Source organism: Danio rerio, chromosome 4 (assembly GCF_049306965.1).
Source record: "Danio rerio strain Tuebingen ecotype United States chromosome 4, GRCz12tu, whole genome shotgun sequence".
Classification (NCBI taxonomy): Eukaryota; Metazoa; Chordata; class Actinopteri; order Cypriniformes; family Danionidae; genus Danio; species Danio rerio.
Genome location: NC_133179.1, coordinates 58502422 through 58525000, shown reverse-complemented (window position 1 = coordinate 58525000; position 22579 = coordinate 58502422). Strand labels below are relative to the sequence as shown.

At 37.8% G+C, this 22579-nt stretch overlaps 2 protein-coding genes across 18 annotated transcripts in view; both read right to left on the bottom strand.

The window, feature by feature from the left end:
• Positions 1-22579, bottom strand: part of LOC100537530 (uncharacterized) — an 858077-nt gene that overhangs the window by 693400 nt on the left and 142098 nt on the right. The gene's annotated exons all lie outside the window — the stretch shown is intronic.
• Positions 1-22579, bottom strand: part of LOC108183819 (NACHT, LRR and PYD domains-containing protein 3) — a 30289-nt gene that overhangs the window by 4488 nt on the left and 3222 nt on the right. For all 17 annotated transcript variants that reach the window (XM_073948140.1, XM_073948149.1, XM_073948145.1 and 14 more), the window contains exons 5-10: positions 18820-18904; positions 17381-17576; positions 12510-14277; positions 9388-9561; positions 8138-8311; positions 1512-1685 (exon numbers count right to left, since the gene is read on the bottom strand). In XM_073948140.1, the coding sequence (XP_073804241.1) occupies positions 1512-1685; positions 8138-8311; positions 9388-9561; positions 12510-14277; positions 17381-17576; positions 18820-18904 (2571 nt within the window). The remainder of the gene's footprint in view (positions 1-1511; positions 1686-8137; positions 8312-9387; positions 9562-12509; positions 14278-17380; positions 17577-18819; positions 18905-22579) is intronic.

Here is a 22579-nt window from a genome sequence, read left to right as displayed (position 1 = left end):
AGAAAGTGATGTTGAATGTTGACACCCACAGACAGACACAACCTGGTAAAGTTTTCAAACAGTGAACTAAGACTGCAACTATTAGTGAAATCTATATTAAAGCTCTTCAAATATGATTTAGATTTACAGTAATTGTTTTTCATGTTTAAATCTGATTTATTCTTGTGTTTAAAGCGTTTGTCATTCCTCTACTTCAGTGTCTCAGACTCATTCAGAAATGATTATTAAATGCTGGATTAATGCACAAGAGAGTTTGGCGAACACGTTTTACACCATTTCAAATATATATTATATGTGCGGCTGTATAAGTCACATACAGCGCTCAGCATAATGGAGGACAGCCCGTTCTGAAAACCAAGACTTTCCTCCATTTCTCAGTCAATATAGGCAGTGTATTCTGCTGCATTTAAACAGAACACATTTGTTAAACTGATTTATTTATGAACATCATATTTTAGTCACCAAACATATTCAGAAATAGAAAGATAATACAATTAAATTCAGGCTAAATACTGCAAAAAAGAAAAGAAAAATAAATTTCAGCAAAATGTTTTATAGTTAATTTTCCTCTTTTTACATTTTGCGTTTAATATTTTTCTATAACATATAAATTTGTCTGTACTAGTTTTTGGACTGTTATCTTAAGTTATTTTGTTAGATGAGCTCCAGATTTGGCTAATCTATTGTATATGCACAAATATAATACTGTAGAGCTTCCTATTAAAATATGAATGTAAAAGAGAGATTAGTGAGGGCTGTACTTATATATGCTGAGCACTGTATATTGTTCACCCAGAGTGTTTACATGGTCACACAGCAGTAACACAACAAGCATTGAGTTTGGGCTAGCTTCTGCAGATGGACATTGCTGTACACTGCCCTTGATGGGTGAGTGGGGGAGTGTCTGTTGTCTCTCAGGTGTGAATTATTCATGAGCATTGTCACTCACACATACAGCTGAGATCACCCAAAACAAACTTAACAAAATGTAGATCATTGTAATGTTTTCTCTGAATGAGCGAACAGAATAATTCCACATAATTGTGCAGTAAATATTCTAGTCTACAAGACTGCTTACTCTAAACTCTTGTTCAGGCACATTCAGTCTGGTTTATGGATCTTATTTCAGATTTTTTTCCTCTAAAACCTACTAACCACACAATATATTTATTTATAAAACACCAGCATGTACATCAATATTTCCCACATATTATTGTAGCTCAGTTTGTGCTGAACACAAATAAAACACATGTTGGCCAGTTCTGTGTAATAAGCAGCTGAAATAAGCACAGATGTCAGGGCAGGTCAAAACATCTCAGGGGCCAAAATCACCTCAGACCCCTGAGGGTTAACTACAGGTATAGTATGAGCAGTGTGAAACACAATCACTGATAAACCAGAATTCCTGTTATCTGGGGTTTAGTATCACCCAGGGTTAACATGTTCAAGCATGAAGAGCTCTAATATGAAACTGTCTGACTGTAGTTATTGTAGAGTGGAGAATCATTTACCTCAGTGTGTCCAGTTTACAGTGTTGACTCTTCAGTCCATCAGAGAGCTTCTTCACTCCTGAATCCTGCAGGTCATTGTTACTCAGGTCCAGCTCTCTCAGCACACAGTTTGAGGATTGTAGAGCTGAAGACAAACTCTCACAGCACTGAACAGTGAGTTTACAGCCCTGTAGCCTGTGTAGAGGACAAACACAATATTGATTGAATATTGTTGATGTGGTGTGTTTAATAGTCTGAGAACATCTGACTGTAGCAGAGATGGCAAAAGTACACACATCCGTTACTTAAGTAGAAGTACAGATACTCATGTTTAAAACGACTCTGGTAAAAGTAGAAGAACTGACTACACTTTTTTCAAGAGTTCACACTTAGATAATGCTTGACTATTTAAGCTAGTTTGGCATGCTGTCCCGGGAGAGAACCCTGAGCTCGGTGATAGATGAGCCCAAGGCTCCCGCCTGGTCAATAAGCATTTGGAGGGATATGAGATCAGGTAGTTCTCGATAGCTTCCCAAAATAGATCACTAGTTGTGCTAGTTTGTAGTAAGTGCTTGTGACTTTACTTTTGTTGCATAGTTTTTGAGTGTGGGAGGAAACCGGAGTACCCGGGGAAAACCCACGCGAACACGGGGAGAACATGCAAACTCCGCACAGAGAGTATCGGTTGGCTCAGCTAGTGTTGAACCAATGACCTCCTTGCTGTGGGGCAACAGTGCTAGCCACCAAGCCACCGTGTCGCCCAAACTGAGGAGGAGGGAGAAGGGATGGATGGGGGGGGGTTTCCAAAACGAAGATGAGGATTGAAGTTTAGGCTGGATATTTATATTGAATTTAGAGTGATCCGATTGGCTAGTTAGTGATTAGTGATAGGGATCAGCTGTAGTCAATCCTATCACATGTTCCTCTCGAAATTAGTTTGAGAAACTTCACTTCAAGAGTTCACACTTAGATAATGCTTGACTATTTAAGCTAGTTTGGCATGCTGTCCCGGGAGAGAACCCTGAGCTCGGTGATAGATGAGCCCAAGGCTCCCGCCTGGTCAATAAGCATTTGGAGGGATATGAGATCAGGTAGTTCTCGATAGCTTCCCATAAATGCTATTGTGTCGGGACAGCAGCCGCGTATTCGAAGAACGCCCCCCCAAAAGCTAGAAATTGCTATATCCGGCTGCTGGATATAGTGGTTTGAGGAGAAAGAAAGAAATGAAAAGGTAGAGGAGATGTGGGCTCTGTAAGAGCCCAGACGTGAAAAGAGGAAACTATCTCCGATGGAGATAATATATAAATGAACAACATAGGTAAAGTGCTATGCTGGAGGGTGGGCAGTGACATGACTCGTGCTCGTAGTCACAGCTCGAAAGTTGAGCTATCAAAGCAGGTTCCAGCAGGAGTCGGAAAAAGAATTTTTGGGCAGTGAAGGCTCCGACTATAAAAAATGGGGGTTTGAGCTCTAGGACCGCCTTTGCAGTAGCTAGAGCTTAGGGGTGACAGCGTTATGAAATAATGTATATGTCCGCATGCACAGGTACATGCGGGCATAGATACATAACATATATAGGCATATAACCATTCACACATATGCACTCGTGCCATGCACATGCACACGTACACATGCACGCATGCACACACACACACACATACATACAAATACACGCACATACACACGTACGCACGTATATATACACATGCACACATATAAGAACACTTAGTAGTCACAGCTCGGGAAGTTGAGCTATCAAAGGCTGGTTCCAGCAGAAGTCGGAAAAGGGGAATTTGGGCAATGAAGACTCCTACTGGTTGGAAAAATAGATGTTTAAGCTCTGGAACAGTCCCTGCGGTTGCCAGAACTTAGGGGTGACAGCACTATGAAAATAAAATATATGTCTGCGTACATGAGTGCACGCAGGCATATCAATATATGTTATTCATATAGGCACATATTAATGTATATGCACACATGCCGTGTACATTCCTCATATGTGCGTATATGAACAGGCAAATCAATATAAAATAAATAAAAGATCTAGGGCTCGAGGAGAGGGGGCAGTGACGTGACTCGTGCTCGTAGTCACAGCTCGGGAAGTTGAGCTATCAAAGGCTGGTTCTAGCAGGAGTCGGGAAAAGGGGAATTTGGGCAATGAAGACTCCTACTAGAGGGAAAAAGGGGTTTTAAGCTCTGGGACTGCTCCTGCGGTGGCCAGAGCTTAAGGGTGGCAGCACTATGTATGAATGTATATGTCCACGTACGTGGGTGCACGTGGGCATATAATTATGTTGTTCATATAGGCATATATATACACGTGCCATGTGCACTCTTCATATATGCGTATATAAACAGTCAAAACAAATATAAAATAAGCAAAAGAGCTAGGGCTGGAGGCGGGGGGCAGTGACGTGACTCGTGCTCGTAGTCACAGCTCGGGAAGTTGAGCTATCAAAGGCTGGTTCTAGCAGGAGTCGGGAAAATGGGAATTTGGGCAATGAAGACTCCTACTAGAGGGAAAAAGGGGTTTTAAGCTCTGGGACCGCTCCTGTGGCGGCCAGAGCTTAGGGGTGGCAGCACTATGTATAAATGTATATGTCCACGTACGTGGGTGCACGTGGGCATATAATTATGTTGTTCATATAGGCATATATATACACGTGCCATGTGCACTCTTCATATATGCGTATATAAACAGTCAAAACAAATATGTAAAATAAACAAAAGACCTAGGGCGGGAGGCGGGGGGCAGTGACGTGACTCGTGCTCGTAGTCACAGCTCGGGAAGTTGAGCTATCAAAGGCTGGTTCTAGCAGGAGTCGGGAAAAAGGGAATTTGGGCAATGAAGACTCCTACTAGAGGGAAAAGGGGGTTTTAAGCTCTGGGACTGCTCCTGCGGTGACCAGAGCTTAGGGGTGGTAGCACTATGTATAAATGTATATGCCCACGTACGTGGGTGCACGTGGGCATATAATTATGTTGTTCATATAGGCATATATATATGTGCCATGTGCACTCTTCATATATGCGTATATAAACAGTCAAAACAAATATAATATAAACAAAAGAGCTAGGGCCGGAGGCGGGGGGCAGTGACGTGACTCGTGCTCGTAGTCACAGCTCGGGAAGTTGAGCTATCAAAGGCTGGTTCTAGCAGGAGTCTGGAAGGGAGGGAGGGATTAAAAGACTCCTGTGAACAATGTTAGGAAGGGTTGGGGGGGGGGGTTGGGGGGGGGGGGGGGGTCAGTACAGCAGTACATGAGTTATAGGCTAACATGATGACTCCTTATGGAAAGGGTCTTCTGGGCTTCTTTAAGATAACTCCGGCTGAGGCAGATGTATGACTTAAATGGATCTGACGACCACCTTCCTGGAGCCTGGATGTGATGTTGTGGTAGTCCTTTATATGCTGCAGTAGTGGTGGCTTTGATGCTAAATGAACGGCTGTCATATGATTCTGGTGCAAAGCTCCTAGAGATGCATGCTGGTGGAAATCGACAGGAGAGAATATCAGCTGAGCTTCCCTGAGGTGGTATTATTCTCCTGTGGTGTAAAAATGCTAAGAGAGTTTGGACTGGGTGTGAGGGAGGGTATATCAAACTGTATGCATGATGTCCTTTGCAAAATTGATCTATTTTGCTTGCTTAATAAGAAAGATGGTATTTCTTCATCCTGCCAAGTTGGTTCAGATATGGTGAGGTGATTGTGGGATTAGATGTTAGTTTAAAATATCTCAGAACTGAAAGGCTAGTGTAAATATGGCATCAAGGGTATGGGCTAAGTGAGTGGAAATGCATACTTTGTGTAGAGTATAGTTGTATTTGGAATGTATATAGAATATAATGGGTTGGATGAGGGTCAGATTCTGCAGCCAAATTTCATGGTTTCTGAAATGAGAAATGAGAGAATCAGATAAAGATTACAACATGGTGCATGTACAACAGACATAATAAATTGTTTTAGCTGATATCCATGCGAGGCATCTTATTAAGGGTGTGGACAACTGTAAATGGATGCCCCTTTTGTTAATGCATGGTCCGATAGCTGGTTGTCGCGATGTGCAAGGATGGTAGAGGTGGGCATTCGTCCCCCCGCATGATGGCAGATGGATGGAAAGCTGAGGATATGTGTTGTGGCTTGTCTGGTTGTCCTGGAAGTATCTATTGAAGATCCATCTGTCAAATATCCTCCTTCTATAGCAGCCAAGCAAGAAGTTTGTTTTCTTTGCCGTTTTACATCTAACTGACTTGCCATTATAAGTTTACGTATGACAATTTGTATATCAACACGTGAGTCACTGGCGTATTACGATTGGACTTCTGTGCTCGAAGTGTATGATGTTTTTCAATACCTGGGTAATGTTCACTGGTTGGGTAATAATCTTTTCTTAGTTAATTGGCTTTCAGATGTAACTTTATTTGTTTATTTATATTATTATTATTATTATTTTTTATTATTATTATTTTTTTATTATTATTATTATTATTATTATTTATATAATCATTTATTTATTTATTTTGATTATTATTATTACTATTATTTATTTATTTATTTTATTGTTATTATTATTATTTTTTTTTATTATTATTATTTATTTATTTTTATTTATTTATTTATTTATTTATTTATTTATTTATTTATTTATTCATTTATTTATTTTTTATAATAAAATATCAACTGCTAACATCAAACTCTGAACTTAATAAGACTTCAAAACGATATCACCACTTAGTAAAACTGTGAATGAAATGTTAGTAATGGCTTATTTTAATCCATGAATATTTGTTGAAATCTTAACTTAACTAAATTCACAAGCGTGTCTGGCCAAATCATTCATAAGGTCTTTGCAACAGAGTCAAGAGAGAGGGCGGGACCATCTCCAGTTTTTTAGAGCTCATTGGATGGTGACGGTTATAGCTATTGGCTTAAAGGAGTGTCAATCAGGCCCTGCCAAAGGTGCAAAAGCCCAGCGGCCATTTTGTTGAATAAAAGTCCCCATTGTTTATGACTGGAGCTGCTGTTCTGCTGAACACATTCCAGCAAACAAGCTGTAAATGTTATGGATCTGTGGACAGGCAGGAGGATTGTGAGGCAAATGTCTTGGTTAAATTCATTGTTCACGCTAGTCTTGTTATTCAAAAGATTTATAAATGTTTAGTCTAAATGTTTGGCTGTAGTTATTTTGCAAAGTTTTCCTTTAAGGCATGCATACTATGTACGTTACCACATGTGCACCGCTAGGAGGCGAGGGTTCAGATTCCATGCAGCATTCATTGAGGAGGCACTTTAAAGTAGAAGGTTTGATGTTGTTGTTGATGAATTGTTGTTGTTTTGAATTAGTAGTAGTTTATGTTATTGCTATAGATTGTGGATTGTAGATTTAATCTTGTAGTAGATTGTAGCTTCTGGCTTGTAGCTTGTGGTGATTGTAGCTTGTGGTAGCTTGTAGCGGCTTGTAGCATGTGGTGGCTAGTAGCTTGTGGTGGCTAGTAGCTTGTAGTGGCTAGTAGCTTGTGGTGGCTTGTAGCGGCTTGTAGCATGTGGTGGGTTGTAGCTTGTGGTGGCTTGTAGCGGCTTGTAGCTTGTGGGCTGCTGATAAGCGGAGCGAAGCAGAGTGGTTTCCAAAACGAAGATGAGGATTGAAGTTTAGGCTGGATATTTATATTGAATTTAGAGTGATCCGATTGGCTAGTTAGTGATTAGTGATAGGGATCAGCTGTAGTCAATCCTATCACGTGCTCCTCTCGAAATTAGTTTGAGAAACTTCACAAAAAAGTACACTTTTAAAAAAAAAAGTAAAACGTAGCAGTTTCAACCACAGTCCAAATACACGCAGTATAGGGGAATAATAGGTAACTAAATAGGCAGTAGTGTATAAGTGTGTGTGTGAATGGGTGTTTCCCAGTACTGGGTTGCAGTCGGAAGGGTATCTGCTGTGTAAAACATATGCTGGAATAATTGGCGGTTCATTCTGCTGTAGGAACCCCTGATAAATCAGGGACTAAGCTGAAGGATAGTGAGTGAGATAGGTAGGTAACTAGTCCTCTCATACTATTGATACAATATTATAAACTAACCTACATTTACAATTTGTATGTAAAATGTTTGTTGCCAATTTTCTGAAAGAAGCCAAGCAGCATCTCGCCCTGTAATACTGTACAACTTTGCTCATAAAGTCGGCTCATGTATCATCATCATCCTGACGCAAACTCACAGCGTTCAGCATCAAGTTTTGTGGCCGTTAGATCAAAAACATCAGCTGCTATTCACGTTCATACACTCTAATAATAATTCTGTAGGCCTGTCTGTCTTTATAAATAATATCTTACATTTAACACTGAATACTTCCCACAAAAAATAAATAAATTATATATATATATATGTATACACACACACACACACACACACACACAGGAAAATACTATTTAAAATAATTCTGTAGCATCTTTAAACTTTGCATCTCAAAGCACTTTTCAAAATAAAGCGAAACAGATGCATATATATCAGAAACAAAGAAATTAAATAACAAAAACATGGAGAGAACATGTAAACTCCACACAGAAACCACACATGTAAGAACAGTATTCATCTGAAAATGCAGGAGTCTGCAATTATTTAGCAAACCATTGATTAAAATCATTTACCTCAGTGTGTCCAGTTTACAGTGTTGACTCTTCAGTCCATCAGAGAGCTTCTTCACTCCTGAATCCTGCAGGTCATTGTTACTCAGGTCCAGCTCTCTCAGCACACAGTTTGAGGATTGTAGAGCTGAAGACAAACTCTCACAGCACTGAACAGTGAGTTTACAGCCCTGTAGCCTGTGTAGAGGACAAACACAATATTGATTGAATATTGTTGATGTGGTGTGTTTAATAGTCTGAGAACATCTGACTGTAGCAGAGATGGCAAAAGTACACACATCCGTTACTTAAGTAGAAGTACAGATACTCAAGTTTAAAACGACTCTGGTAAAAGTAGAAGAACTGACTACTCTTTTAAAAAAGTACACTTTAAAAAAAAGTAAAAAGTAGCAGTTTCAACCACAGTCCAAATACACGCAGTATAGGGGAATAATAGGTAACTAAATAGGCAGTAGTGTATAAGTGTGTGTTTGAATGGGTGTTTCCCAGTACTGGGTTGCAGTCGGAAGGGTATCTGCTGTGTAAAACATATGCTGGAATAATTGGCGGTTCATTCTGCTGTAGGAACCCCTGATAAATCAGGGACTAAGCTGAAGGATAGTGAGTGAGATAGGTAGGTAACTAGTCCTCTCATACTATTGATACAATATTATAAACTAACCTACATTTACAATTTGTATGTAAAATGTTTGTTGCCAATTTTCTGAAAGAAGCCAAGCAGCATCTCGCCCTGTAATACTGTACAACTTTGCTCATAAAGTCGGCTCATGTATCATCATCCTGACGCAAACTCACAGCGTTCAGCATCAAGTTTTGTGGCCGTTAGATCAAAAACATCAGCTGCTATTCACGTTCATACACTCTAATAATAATTCTGTAGGCCTGTCTGTCTTTATAAATAATATCTTACATTTAACACTGAATTCTGCCCACAAAAAATAAATAAATTATATATATATATATGTATACACACACACACACACACACACACACACACACACACACACACACACACACACACAGGAAAATACTATTTAAAATAATTCTGTAGCATCTTTAAACTTTGCATCTCAAAGCACTTTTCAAAATAAAGCGAAACAGATGCATATATATCAGAAACAAAGAAATTAAATAACAAAAACATGGAGAGAACATGTAAACTCCACACAGAAACCACACATGTAAGAACAGTATTCATCTGAAAATGCAGGAGTCTGCAATTATTTAGCAAACCATTGATTAAAATCATTTACCTCAGTGTGTCCAGTTTACAGTGTTGACTCTTCAGTCCATCAGAGAGCTTCTTCACTCCTGAATCCTGCAGGTCATTGATACTCAGGTCCAGCTCTCTCAGCACACAGTTTGAGGATTGTAGAGCTGAAGACAAACTCTCACAACACTGAACAGTGAGATTACAGCTCTGTAGCCTGTGTAGAGGATAAACACAATATGTATGAGTTAATCTGGTGTGTTTAATAGTCTGAAGCACATCTGACTGTAGTAACTGGTTTAACTTCACTAATTAGTGAGCACATCTGCTGATTTTAGCTTTTAATAGGATTTATGTTTATGCAACTACAGTAAATGGTTTCCTTCAGATGTCTGAATAGTCCAAGAAATATTTTTATCAAAAGACGAGAAAATCACGCAAAAAGGTCCACAGATGACAGACAATAAAACACATGAACAAAAGTAAATAATAATCATTTCCTTTAGCACATTTAAATGTTGCATATTAACAGACAAATAAAAGCAAACAGAGATAGACATCATAGAAATACAGAAAATACATGATTATATTGATCAGTGCCAGTGATGAGGACTGCCTCACCCGTGAATGCAAAATTTAGGAACACATTATATCTCTGTGCTCAGCTGTTTATCCTGATCCACAGGATCTGCTCTGGTTTACTGTCCAGTAGTCCATGGCTTTGCCTTGTCCTCCTGCCTGTCAGTTTCCCCTCACCTGCCATGTACCCTGTCATGTCATTTACCTGCCTCTCCTCCATGTCTAGGCCCACACGGAATCTGCGCGCAGAATTCTGCAGATTTTTAGCCCATCATTAATTCTGCTTATTACTTGAGTAAATGTGTGTAAATCTAAATGTATTTTTTTTTAATTAATTACAGTAATATTATTGAATAATGTGAAAATGTTCATCTGATTTATGCACAATGCAGTGTGTACAGTAAAATTTTCAGTCTTTTAGTAGAGATATTATATAAGAGACTTGCTTTGTTTACCAAATAAAGTGAATCTGATTAGATTTGCAATTTAAACATTACAAAAACGTTAAAAAGGTATTACTTTTTATTTCACTAATTAAGGATTTAGTTATGATACTCCCAAAATAATTCTGCAGAAATCCGCCGATTTTTACCAAAATTCTCTGCAGAAATAGCAAAAAACATCTGCAGAGTCCGTCTGGCACTGGCCATCACCCTTGTCCACTGTAACACCTCCAGCTGCCGAACTCACTCTTGTTATGTGTTTTCCTCTGAGGATCATCTGGAGTCTTCTCCTAGAAGGGAGCTGTGTCACGGTCCTGGTTGGCCAGTCCGTGTATTATGTTGTCCTTGTGTTCTCCATGTTACACCTGTTAGTTGCCCAGTTACTCTTCACCCCCTTGTTAACTCACTAGTCTCTGTGTGATTAAGCTCCTCTGTTTCAGTCACTGTGTGTTGATCATAGTTTGCTGTATGTGTGTGTGTGTCTCTCTTGTCTGTGTTTTCTGCTCTTCAGCTCTGGCGTTTTCTTTGTGTTTAGATTACATTAAACATTAGAACTGCACCTGAATCTAACATTGGCTTTGCTTGCACGATTAGAGGAAGATATAATGAAGAAGAGGGCAGCACAGTGGTTCAGTGGTTAGCACTTTTGCCTAACAACAGGAAGGTCACTGGTTTGAGTCCCAGCTCCAGTTTCCTCCACAGTGTGCCCAGGTGAAAAAAATATATAATTAAATGCAACTAAAATACACTTAAATACCCGCAAATACATTTTTAGTACATTGTTATTTTTTTGTGTTAAATAAAAGTTTGATGGTTTTACACTATAAATATACTCATTACAAGTGTTTATACTTCAGTAGGACTTTAGTACACTTGACAAAAGTATACTAAATACCAGTAATTCAATAAAGTACACTACAGAAAAAACATCCAAAAGACTTATTAGTGTGTTTTAAAAGTGTGCTTTAAATGCTTTAAACATGAGTTGATTTTTAGTACACTGTTGACATACTAATCCTAAGTTTAAAAAAAGTGAATATATTAAAAATCTATTAGTAATGTATTGTAGTAGAAGTACATTTTCCCAAAAGTTGTACTTGAGTACACTTAATGTGAATGCAATATTATCACTAACACTTAAACTGATTTTGAGTGTGGTAATTTTAAGTTTTTAAGTAATTTTAAGTACAAGTACATTTTCCCAAAATGTCTTTCATATATGTGCTGTAATGTTGCATCTTATTTACATTTTTGTGTTCTCAGTTTTTGCTAAGTTTTTGTTCCCTTCCATAAGGCATTTTTTGGACTTGTGGTTTATTGCACAAAAATATTAAAGTGTTTTGATGAACCACAGATGCTGTTTTCTTTGTACACACATTATCCCAGGTAAAAAAAAAAAAAAAAGTGCACTAAAATGCACTTTATTTAAGTATACTTAGTACATTTTTCAGTAATGTACTAAAAAGTAATGTTTTTCAGTAATGTATTTTCGCACACTAATTTTGTACTTAATGTACTAAAATATAGTATTAAGTATATGTTAAGATAAACTTAATACCATCTAAGTGTACTCAACTGTGCTATTTTGAGACACCCTGAAATTGAATTAAAATGTTTTAAACATACTATATCTGTATTTTAAAAATATTTTTAGTTACAACTAGAAATACACTTGAACCCTAATTTTAAACATTTAAATATATTTATGACTAATTTAAAGTATAATAGTAATATATTAAAGAAATATACAAATTGTAAAAAAAAAAAAAAAAAAAAAAGTGTGCTAAATACTGTACTGTTACTTATGCTGTTACTTTAGAGGTATTTCTCCCAAACATTTAATGAACTTATAACTGAGGAGTATAGGAACAGATATCGATCAAAACTCTACATTGAGTCATTAATGATGAATGTGATCCGTTCTTACATTTAGAAATAGTCTAAATTTGATGGTCACTTAAAATTGGAGTCAGATTAAATTTAGAGCTAAAAAACAAATATAAATAAATTCTAATAAATAGCAAAATTCTATTCAGAAGCACTAGAGGCTTACATGCATTTAACTTTTGACCATGCTGTTAGTTTCATCATTGGGCTAATAGATGGACTCCTACAGATGAAAGAAAGAAGGACTTTAACTCACAGAGCTCTTTTGGAGGTTTTGATGACTGCTGATAGTCTGATGAGACACTCGTCCGATCTCTGGAATTTCTGAAGCTCAAACTCCTCCAGCTCCTCCTCTGAGGTCAACAACACAAAGACCAGAGCAGACCACTGGGCAGGTGAGAGGCGAGCAGATGACAGACTTCCTCTACTGAGGTGAGACTGAATCTCTGTCAGCAGAGTTTGGTCGTTCAGTTCATTCAGACAGTACAACAGATTGATGGATCTCTCTGGAGACAGATTCCCTTCAAGTTTCTGCTTGATGTAGGCAATTATTTTATTTTTGCTCTGGTCTCTGTCATCCTGCTGTGTCAACAGGCCTCGTAAGAGTTGTCGACTGGACTGGAGTGACAGACCGAGAAGGAAGCGAAGGTAAAGGTCCAGATGTCCATTCTCACTTTCCAGAGCCTTGTCCACTGCAGTCTTCAGGAAATCAATCATGGACTCATCTCTGCTGTTTTCTGCTTGTGTCTTGTCATTGTCGAGAAACAGCTGTTGATAAAGGGCTGCAATGAACTCCTGAATGCTCAAGTGAAGAAAGCAGTACATGGTACCAAGAATGATTCCCGTCTCCTCCTTAAAGATCTGGGTACACATGCCTGAGTACACCGATGCCTTATAGACGTCAATGCCACAGTCTTTCAGATCGCTCTCATAGAAGATCACATTGTTTCTTTCCAGCTGCTGGAAGGCCAGTTTCCCCAGTGAAAGGATGAGGTCTGGATCCCAGGAGACATCTGCTGTGTTTTCTCCATCATACTTTCTTCTGCTCTGCTGGATCTGAAAGCGGAGAAAGTGTGTGTACATCTGTGTCAGAGTCTTGGGAGATTCCTGCAGTGTTTCAGCATGAGCCCTGTATTTCAGTTTCAGTATGTTCTGGAGAACAGTGGCTGAAATCCAGCAGAAGACTGGGATGTGGCACATAATAAAGAGACTCTTTGACTGTTTAATGTGATCAATGATTTCTCTGGCCTGATTCTGATCTGTGAGTCTCTTTCTGAAGTACTCCTCCTTTTGGGCATCATTGAATCCTCGTATCTCTGTCAGCCGGTCGATACAGTCAGCAGGAATCTTACTGGCAGCTGCTGATCTGCTGGTGATCCAGATGAGAGCAGAAGGAAGCAGATTTCCCTTGATGAGGTTCGTCAGGAGAACATCCAGAGAGACTGCTGAAGATACATCACCACACGTCTCATTACCAGCAAAGTTCAGAGGAAGACGACATTCATCCAATCCATCAAGGATGAACAGGACTTTGAATCGTGTGCTTCTTGTAAGGTTCAGTCCTTTAGTCTCTGGGAAAAACTGAGTTATGAGGTCTTTTAAACTTTGTCTTTCTTTCTCCTTTAAGTTCATCTCTCTGAATGGAAGAGGAAATATGAAGCTGATGTCTTGATTTTCTTTCCCTTCAGCCCAATCCAGAACAAACTTTTGCACAGAGACTGATTTCCCGATGCCAGCAACTCCTTTTGTCAGGACAGTTCTGATCTGCTCGTCTTGTTCAGCTGCTTCAAACAAATGTTTGCATTCAACCTGTATCTCTAGTGACTGATGACGTCTGGAAGCAGTTTCAATCTGTCTGATCTCATGTTCAGTGTTGACCTGTTCACTCGCACCCTGAGTGATGTAGAGATCTGTGTAGATCTTATTCAGAAGTGTGGAGTCTCCTTGCTGAGCAATTCCTTCAAACACACTTTGATATTTCTTCTTCAGGCTACATTTAAGCTGATTAATGAAGAACAGCTCATCTAAGCACAGGAGCAAAGAAACAGAGAGATTTAGGCTTGACTTTTCCAGATTTTTTGTAATTAATATAGATTGCCATGACCCAGAAAACATTGGTCTGATGGCAACTTCATGTGGCTTACCAAAAATGGTTGCAGTAGATCGTAGATCATTTACACACCATTGTAAATAAGTTGTGAAAGGGACCTCCACAAATTATGTCCTTTACACATGCATTGCCAAGGTTATAATAGTTTTGGATTTTTCATTAGCTTTAGTTTTTATTTCGTTTTGACTTTTTGTTTTCAAATTGAGTTTTAATTAGTTTAAGAGGTAGATTTACTAGTTTCTATATATTGAAATTGCTTAGTTTTAGTTTTTTTTTTCTTTTTTTTTTCTAAATGAGGATATTTGCTGTATAATAAAAACTCAGCCATACATTTTTTGAAATCTATATTTAGAGGACACTTGACCACTACCATAAACCACAACCATCTACCCATCCTTAAATTCAAATACTACAGGCAACAAGATAGCAGCCTTAAGTATATGTGTGCAAGTACTCAAAATATTAAAATTATGTAGTCAACAATAGTAATTTTAGTCAGTTAAAACATCACCATGATCTGAAAAAATCACAACTAAAGCATGATTCACTTATTTAAATCACATTACGAGTTTCTGTTATGAAAAAAATTAAGTTTTTCACCAGATCCTCTCATTTAAGCCCTCGGTTTACCTGCGCTGCAGTTGTTTAGGTTTAGTTCATTCACAGCAGGCTTTCATTTACTGTTTGTGTTTGGTTCACTAATTCACACATGCGCTGTATTACCGGTTCACTGCTTCTCAATTTGAACTTAGTGTAACGTTACTGTTCTAATAACAGAATAACAGTATATATTGGATTATTTAGAGTCAGAGGTGGGCTTGGAGTGGATTATTGGATTATTGTTAAAAAGTAAGTAATTTGTGGATGAGTGTAAAACTAATGTACAACATAGATACATATAGGAGTAGGTCAAGACACATCAATTGGAGACCAAAATACAACTTTATTACTCTACCACAGTGGCATGTGTCAAGGTGTCCACAAAAACATTCTTAATCCCCTTTATGTGTTTAATCGTCAAGATTAAGCTTTGACTCTGACACTGCAATGAATGAAGAACTGTCAAAGGATTGTGATAACAAAAAACAACCGTGGACCCTCCTCCCACATATACATCAAAATGTTGAAGTGCCCAGATAAGCAGCAACATTTCCTTCACTGAATAATTCAACAAATATGAATTAAATTTGCATGAGAAGTAACATGTTGGATGACTAAAACCATCAGAATAAGTCTGGAGAAAGACCGCTTCGGCTCCCACGTGACTTGCGTCAACCTGAATGTCAAAGGGAAGACCAATTTGGGGTGCTGCTAACACAGGAGTAGCAGTCAACAACAACTTCACAATCTCAAAAGCTTTATGGCAATATGGACTCCACTCAGAGTTTTTCAATAGATTAGTCAGCGGACAAATAACAGATTTGGCAGAACCCACGATAATAACTGGCCATTCCAATAAACCGCATAAGCTCTTTTTTAGTACAAGGAGTAGGGAAATTCTCGATCGTGCTTGATCCCATGTCCTTGCCCAGATAAGAAACCGGTGCTCGTGCAAATTCACATTTAGCTAAATTCATAGTCAAATTAGCTTCAGCTAAAGGTTTAAATCATTCTCACACCCGTCTCATGTGTTGATCCCAGTTATCGCTGTAAACTATATAATATAATCCTCTAAACCAGAGACTACACAATTCATCAATCTCTGAAATGTCACAGGAGTGTTTTGTAACCCAAAGCTCATGACAGAATAAGAATAAAGCCCTGAAGAAGTTACAATTGCAGTCATTTTCTGCCATTATCCTTTGGGTAAATCAAGTTTACTAACATTTCCTGTCGTGCCCACTTGTCATCTAAAAACTTACCACCCTCCTTGTCTCCCGCAAAAGACTGTCCCAGCGCCTCAGTCACAGGACTGACCACCCCAAATAATTTAATATCAGCTGCTTGACAATCGCAGGTGAAAAAAGGTTTCAGCAAGTGACAGACTTGGGTTTTTTCTTTCTTAAAAAATTCAGTAGCTCATCCGAAGCGCTACACAATTCCTCCACTGATATCATTATCAAACCTATTATCCATTATCAGAAAATAATCAAAATTACCATAACCAATAATTTGACCTATAACCTACTCCAATTACAATTTACGCAGGTAATTCTTATGGCCAAAAACTGAGTACAATTCCGTTACCTCCACAACTAATCTGAACAAAAACCCTCTAAATAACTATTGCTAGTCTTCATGCGCTCCCTAGTGTCAAGCCCTTGAAGCACACAAATACCGCTGGCATGGGACTGAACAATAGTTCAGAACTACCTCACGGCAGTGAACTCGACAATAGATATTGTATAAATATTTGCAAAATGCATGATATTTTATTTATTTACATGTTTGTCAAATTAAAAATGATATAGATATCGTGCACTGAATAATTTTAGCAGGGTAATGATTAAGGATCAATTAATTTTTTTTCCCATCCGACCCAGTTCCTTTCTGTATTATAGGGGATTATATTATTCCAGTAAATCTTTTCCCTGGTGTTACTAGATGGTAAACAAACTATGAACAACTGATCTGTAAAGTGTGAGTTGATATATTAGTTAAGTGTTAGTTATTAGCTTGTGTATGTTACTGGGACGTTATTCTGAAGTTGCAACTATTCCTCATTTACTAACAGTTATTAAATGAAGAGCAGGTGCAACTTTAAGATAACGTCTAAATAACATATATCAACTATTAACTGATACTTAACAAGTCTTTAGTAAGTAATTTACTAACAGCTTGTTCATGATCTACTACTAATGTATTAGGTACAGTTATAAATCCTTTAAATACAGTTAACAAGTGATTTATAACTTGTTAAGTAACAGCTTTTAAGTTATCTGTTGGCTATCTATAAGACAGTTACAAATCATTAACAATTAAAGCATTTTGGATAATTTTTTATACATATTTTTATTTATATAATCGCTGTTTCAGCGGTCAACAGATGTTCAAATGTTTGCTGGGGAGTCTCTTACCCTGGAGAGTATCAGCAGCTTGATCTTGCTTCATCTCTCTCAGGAAGAAGAGTGTGAGATCAAGAGCTGCTTCTCTGATTCTGCTTCTGTTCTCAGTAAACTCCTTTACAAAATCTTGACTGTTTTCTTCCTGTAAGATTTTCTTAAAGTTTCCCAGTTCATTCTTCAGAAATCTGATCATTTTGCTCTCAAGGTTCTATGATTGAAGAAAAGAGAAGATCAATATTTAACGAAATCATTGATTCACACACAGCTATACATCCACAAACCCAATAACTGACAATACATTATACAACATGATCATATGAGTCTGTTAAACTGCATGATTCTGATTAGCTGATGGACATTACATTTGCATATCACTACGCTGAATGATTTGAGATATTTCACAGATACAACAGTTAAAAATCGCATCAAAACTCAACAAAAGAAAGCTTTGGGCGAGATGTTTAGGGAGCAGATTGAGGAAAAATACCTGATAAATATTTAAATACACAAATAAATGGACATAATTAAATGTGTTTATTTAAACTGTGATTTTAAATGTCATTTAATAAAGCAATAAAACAATGCATTCATACATATCTTTTAAATGTACAAATGACGTTACTATGGTCAGGCGAGCTTCTTAAAAAAATAAATAAAAAATCTCTTTATAACACAATGGAGTTTACAGCCGAGTCCACTAGTCAAGCTGCACCAGCCTTTCTCCTCATCTGCTCACCGATGACTTCAGAATAGTGCTCTATCTGTTGAGCAACAGTATGTTCATTAAAAGAAAAATCTGATTCATTCACATTTAACTCAAACGTTTCATCTCAGTTTGCTTTTTTGTAATTTAACAATAAAACAAATGAAAGGGTATGTTAAATTTGAAATAATAATGTGTTTTAAAGGTATCACCCCTGCCCTGCCCAACAAACCCTCTCTTAAATGGGATGACATGTCATATTAAAGGTTACCATACACCAACTTTGGCCAGTGGGTGCTAGTTTGGGCATCTCTGCTCTCAACTGTTCTTATCAGCTAAATAAGCACAGGATTTTAGTTTGGTATGTTGCATGTTGTTTGTCAATAGATGCAGTTGTCATATCCTGATATTTGTAATGTATATTTCTTAAAACAGGCCGATGTCAGACTAGACTCCAGCTATTCTGAGTAAAACTGGTTAAAATATAAATATGTTTAATATATGTGTCTCATATGTGTCTGTAAATGACTGAGAGACCTCAGAATGACCAAGAGATATTATTTTAATATAAGAAAAACTAAAGCAGCACAGACTATTAGGATTATTCATTTTGTAGACACTTTTAGTTGGGTCAGGGGCCAACCAAAACAGATTACAAGATCCAGTTCTCAAGTGTTGTGAATGAATATTCTGTGTTTCATTGAGTTATCTCAGTGACGTTAATGAATCTAAATGAGTTTTTTCCCACCTGGAAGATGGACTGGAGATTGTCTGTGAAACTCTTGTGTCTCCTGTGAGTCTCGTCTCCTGAAGCTGCTGACTCATATTCAACACTGTTAACAGATAAAACTACTGTAAATACACATTTGGAGGCAAACAGATACAGATATATCTTACAAACACTGAAAATATTACATGTGCTGTAGTGCTCATAATGAGGAGACAGCAGGGGTGGACTGGGACAATATTTCAGGCCGGGGAATTCTCTGACTGCTAATATTGTACTCTATTGTAAATGTATTATTTATTGTACCATGTAGACTACCAGACAAATTATTAATATATAAATTAATGAATCCTCAAAAACTCAAAAGGCTCAAAACTTCTGCACACACTATTTCTATTTCTAATCCATATATTAGATTTTTGGTTTGCTTGTTTGTTACATAAAAACCTTGACTTACTAAGACATGATGCAGCAATTCTATTTACTTTTATTTTACAAATTATTTTTTTTATTTCATTTATAGACTATGGCTATATAAAAGCACATGCTGTAGCCTACTGCATTAGACTAAACGAGACATATTGTTGCTCATTCCCTAATTGTAATTTTTTTTTTATTTGTATCTACTGTAAGTTAATTTAGATTAATTTAGCTTGCCAAATGATTATATACAGTTAAAGTTAGAATTGTTAGAATTATTATCACATTAAACACTTTAAACAACGCACACTGATCACTGTAAACACCACACACTGATCACTCTAAACACCACACACTGATCACTTTAAACAGCACACACTGATCACTTTAAACACCACACACACTGATCCCTTTAAACACACCACACACTGATCACTTTAAACAAATCACACACTGATCACTTTAAACACCACACACTGATCACTGTAAACACCACACACTGATCACTTTAAACACCACACACTGATCACTTTAAACACATCACACACTGATCACTTTAAACACCACACACTGATCACTTTAAACACCACACACTGATTACTGTAAAAACCACACACTGATCACTCTAAACACCACACACTGATCACTTTAAACACCACACACTGATCACTTTAAACACCACACACTGATCACTTTAAACACCACACACTGATCACTTTAAACACCACACACTGATCACTGTAAAAACCACACACTGATCACTCTAAACACCACACACTCATCACTTTAAACACCACACACACATCACTGTAAACATCACACACTGATCACTTTAAACACCACACACTGATCACTTTAAACACCACACACTGATCACTTTAAACACCACACACTGATCACTGTAAAAACCACACACAGATCACTCTAAACACCACACACACTCATCACTTTAAACACCACACACTGATCACTGTAAACGCCACACACTGATCACTGTAAACACCACACACTGATCACTTTAAACACCACACACTGATCACTTTAAACACCACACACTGATCACTTTAAACTCTGCACACTGATCACTTTAAACACCACACACTGATCACTTTAAACACCACACACTGATCACTTTAAACACCACACACTGATCACTTTAAACACCACACACTGATCACTTTAAACACCACACACTGATCACTTTAAACACCACACACTGATCACTTTAAACACCACACACTGATCACTTTAAACACCAAACACTGATCATTTTAAAGACCACACACTGATCACTTTAAACCCAGCACACTGATCACTTTAAACACCAAACACTGATCCCTCTTAACACCACACACTGATCACTTTAAACTCCGCACACTGATCACTTTAAACACCAAACACTGATCACTCTTAACACCACACACTGATCACTCTTAACACCACACACTGATCACTTTAAACTCTGCACACTGATCACTTTAAACTCCGCACACTGATCACTTTAAACACCACACACTGATCACTTTAAACACCACACACTGATCACTTTAAACACCACACACTGACACAGTAAACACCACACACTGATCACTGTAAACACCACACACTGATCACTCTTAACACCAAACACTGATCACTCTTAACACCACACACTGATCACTCTTAACACCACACACACTGATCACTGTAAACACCACACACTGATCACTTTAAACACCACACACTGATCACTTTAAACACCACACACTGATCACTTTAAACACCACACACTGATCACTGTAAACACCACACACTGATCACTTTGAACACCACACACTGATCACTTTGAACACCACACACTGATCACTTTAAACACCAAACACTGATCACTCTTAACACCACACACTGATCACTTTAAACTCCGCACACTGATCACTTTAAACACCAAACACTGATCACTCTTAACACCACACACTGATCACTCTTAACACCACACACTGATCACTTTAAACACCACACACTGATCACTTTAAACACATCACACACTAATCACTTTAAACACCACACACTGATCACTTTAAACACCACACACAGATCACTTTAAACACCACACACTGATCACTTTAAACTCCGCACACTGATCACTTTAAACACCAAACACTGATCACTTTAAACACACCGCACACTGATCACTTTAAACACATCACACACTGATCACTTTAAACACCAAACACTGATCACTTTAAACACACCGCACACTGATAACTTTAAACACATCACACACTGATCACTTTAAACACTGCACACTGATCACTTTAAACACATCACACACTGATCACTTTAAAAACCACACACTGATTACTTTAAACACTGCACACTGATCACTTTAAACACATCACACACTGATCACTTTGAACACCACACACTGATCACTTTAAACAGCACACACTGATCACTTTAAACACCGCACATTGATCACTTTAAAAACCACACACTGATCACTTTAAACACCACACACTGATCACTTTAAACAGCACACACTGATCACTTTAAACACCACACACTGATCACTTTAAACAGCACACACTGATCACTTTAAACACCACACACTGATCACTTTAAACAGCACACACTGATCACTTTAAACAGCACACACTGATCACTTTAAACACCACACACTGATCACTTTAAACAGCACACACTGATCACTTTAAACACCACACACTGATCACTTTAAACACCACACACTGATCACTTTAAACACCACACACTGATCACTTTAAACACCACACACACTGATCACTTTAAACACCACACACACTGATCACTTTAAACACAGCACACACTGATCACTTTAAACACCACACACACTGATCACTTTAAAAACCAAACACTGATCATTTAAACACCACACACTGATCACTTTAAACACACCGCACACTGATCACTTTAAACACCACACACTGATCACTTTAAACACATCACACACTGATCACTGTAAACACCGCACACTGATCACTTTAAACACCACACACTGATCACTTTAAACACATCACACACTGATCACTTTAAACACCACACACTGATCACTTTAAACAGCACACACTGGTGCTGTGGATGGATGATAACTGCCCACTAAGCCTACAAGTAGGTGCAGAAGGTCCCTATTTAACCATATCTATCAGCTGATAACCACTGATAATGCCCATTCAATAGAGTGATCATTTGAGTGAACATTTGATTGGGAGTCGCATTGTGCCATCTACAGTTCTGAAGGTTGTTGTGATCTTATACCTGTTAAATGTTTTGCCATCAATAAGAAAATCATAATTCTCTGCATCTCTGCTGTCTGAATCTTCAGCATGTGTTTGCTCTGCTTCTG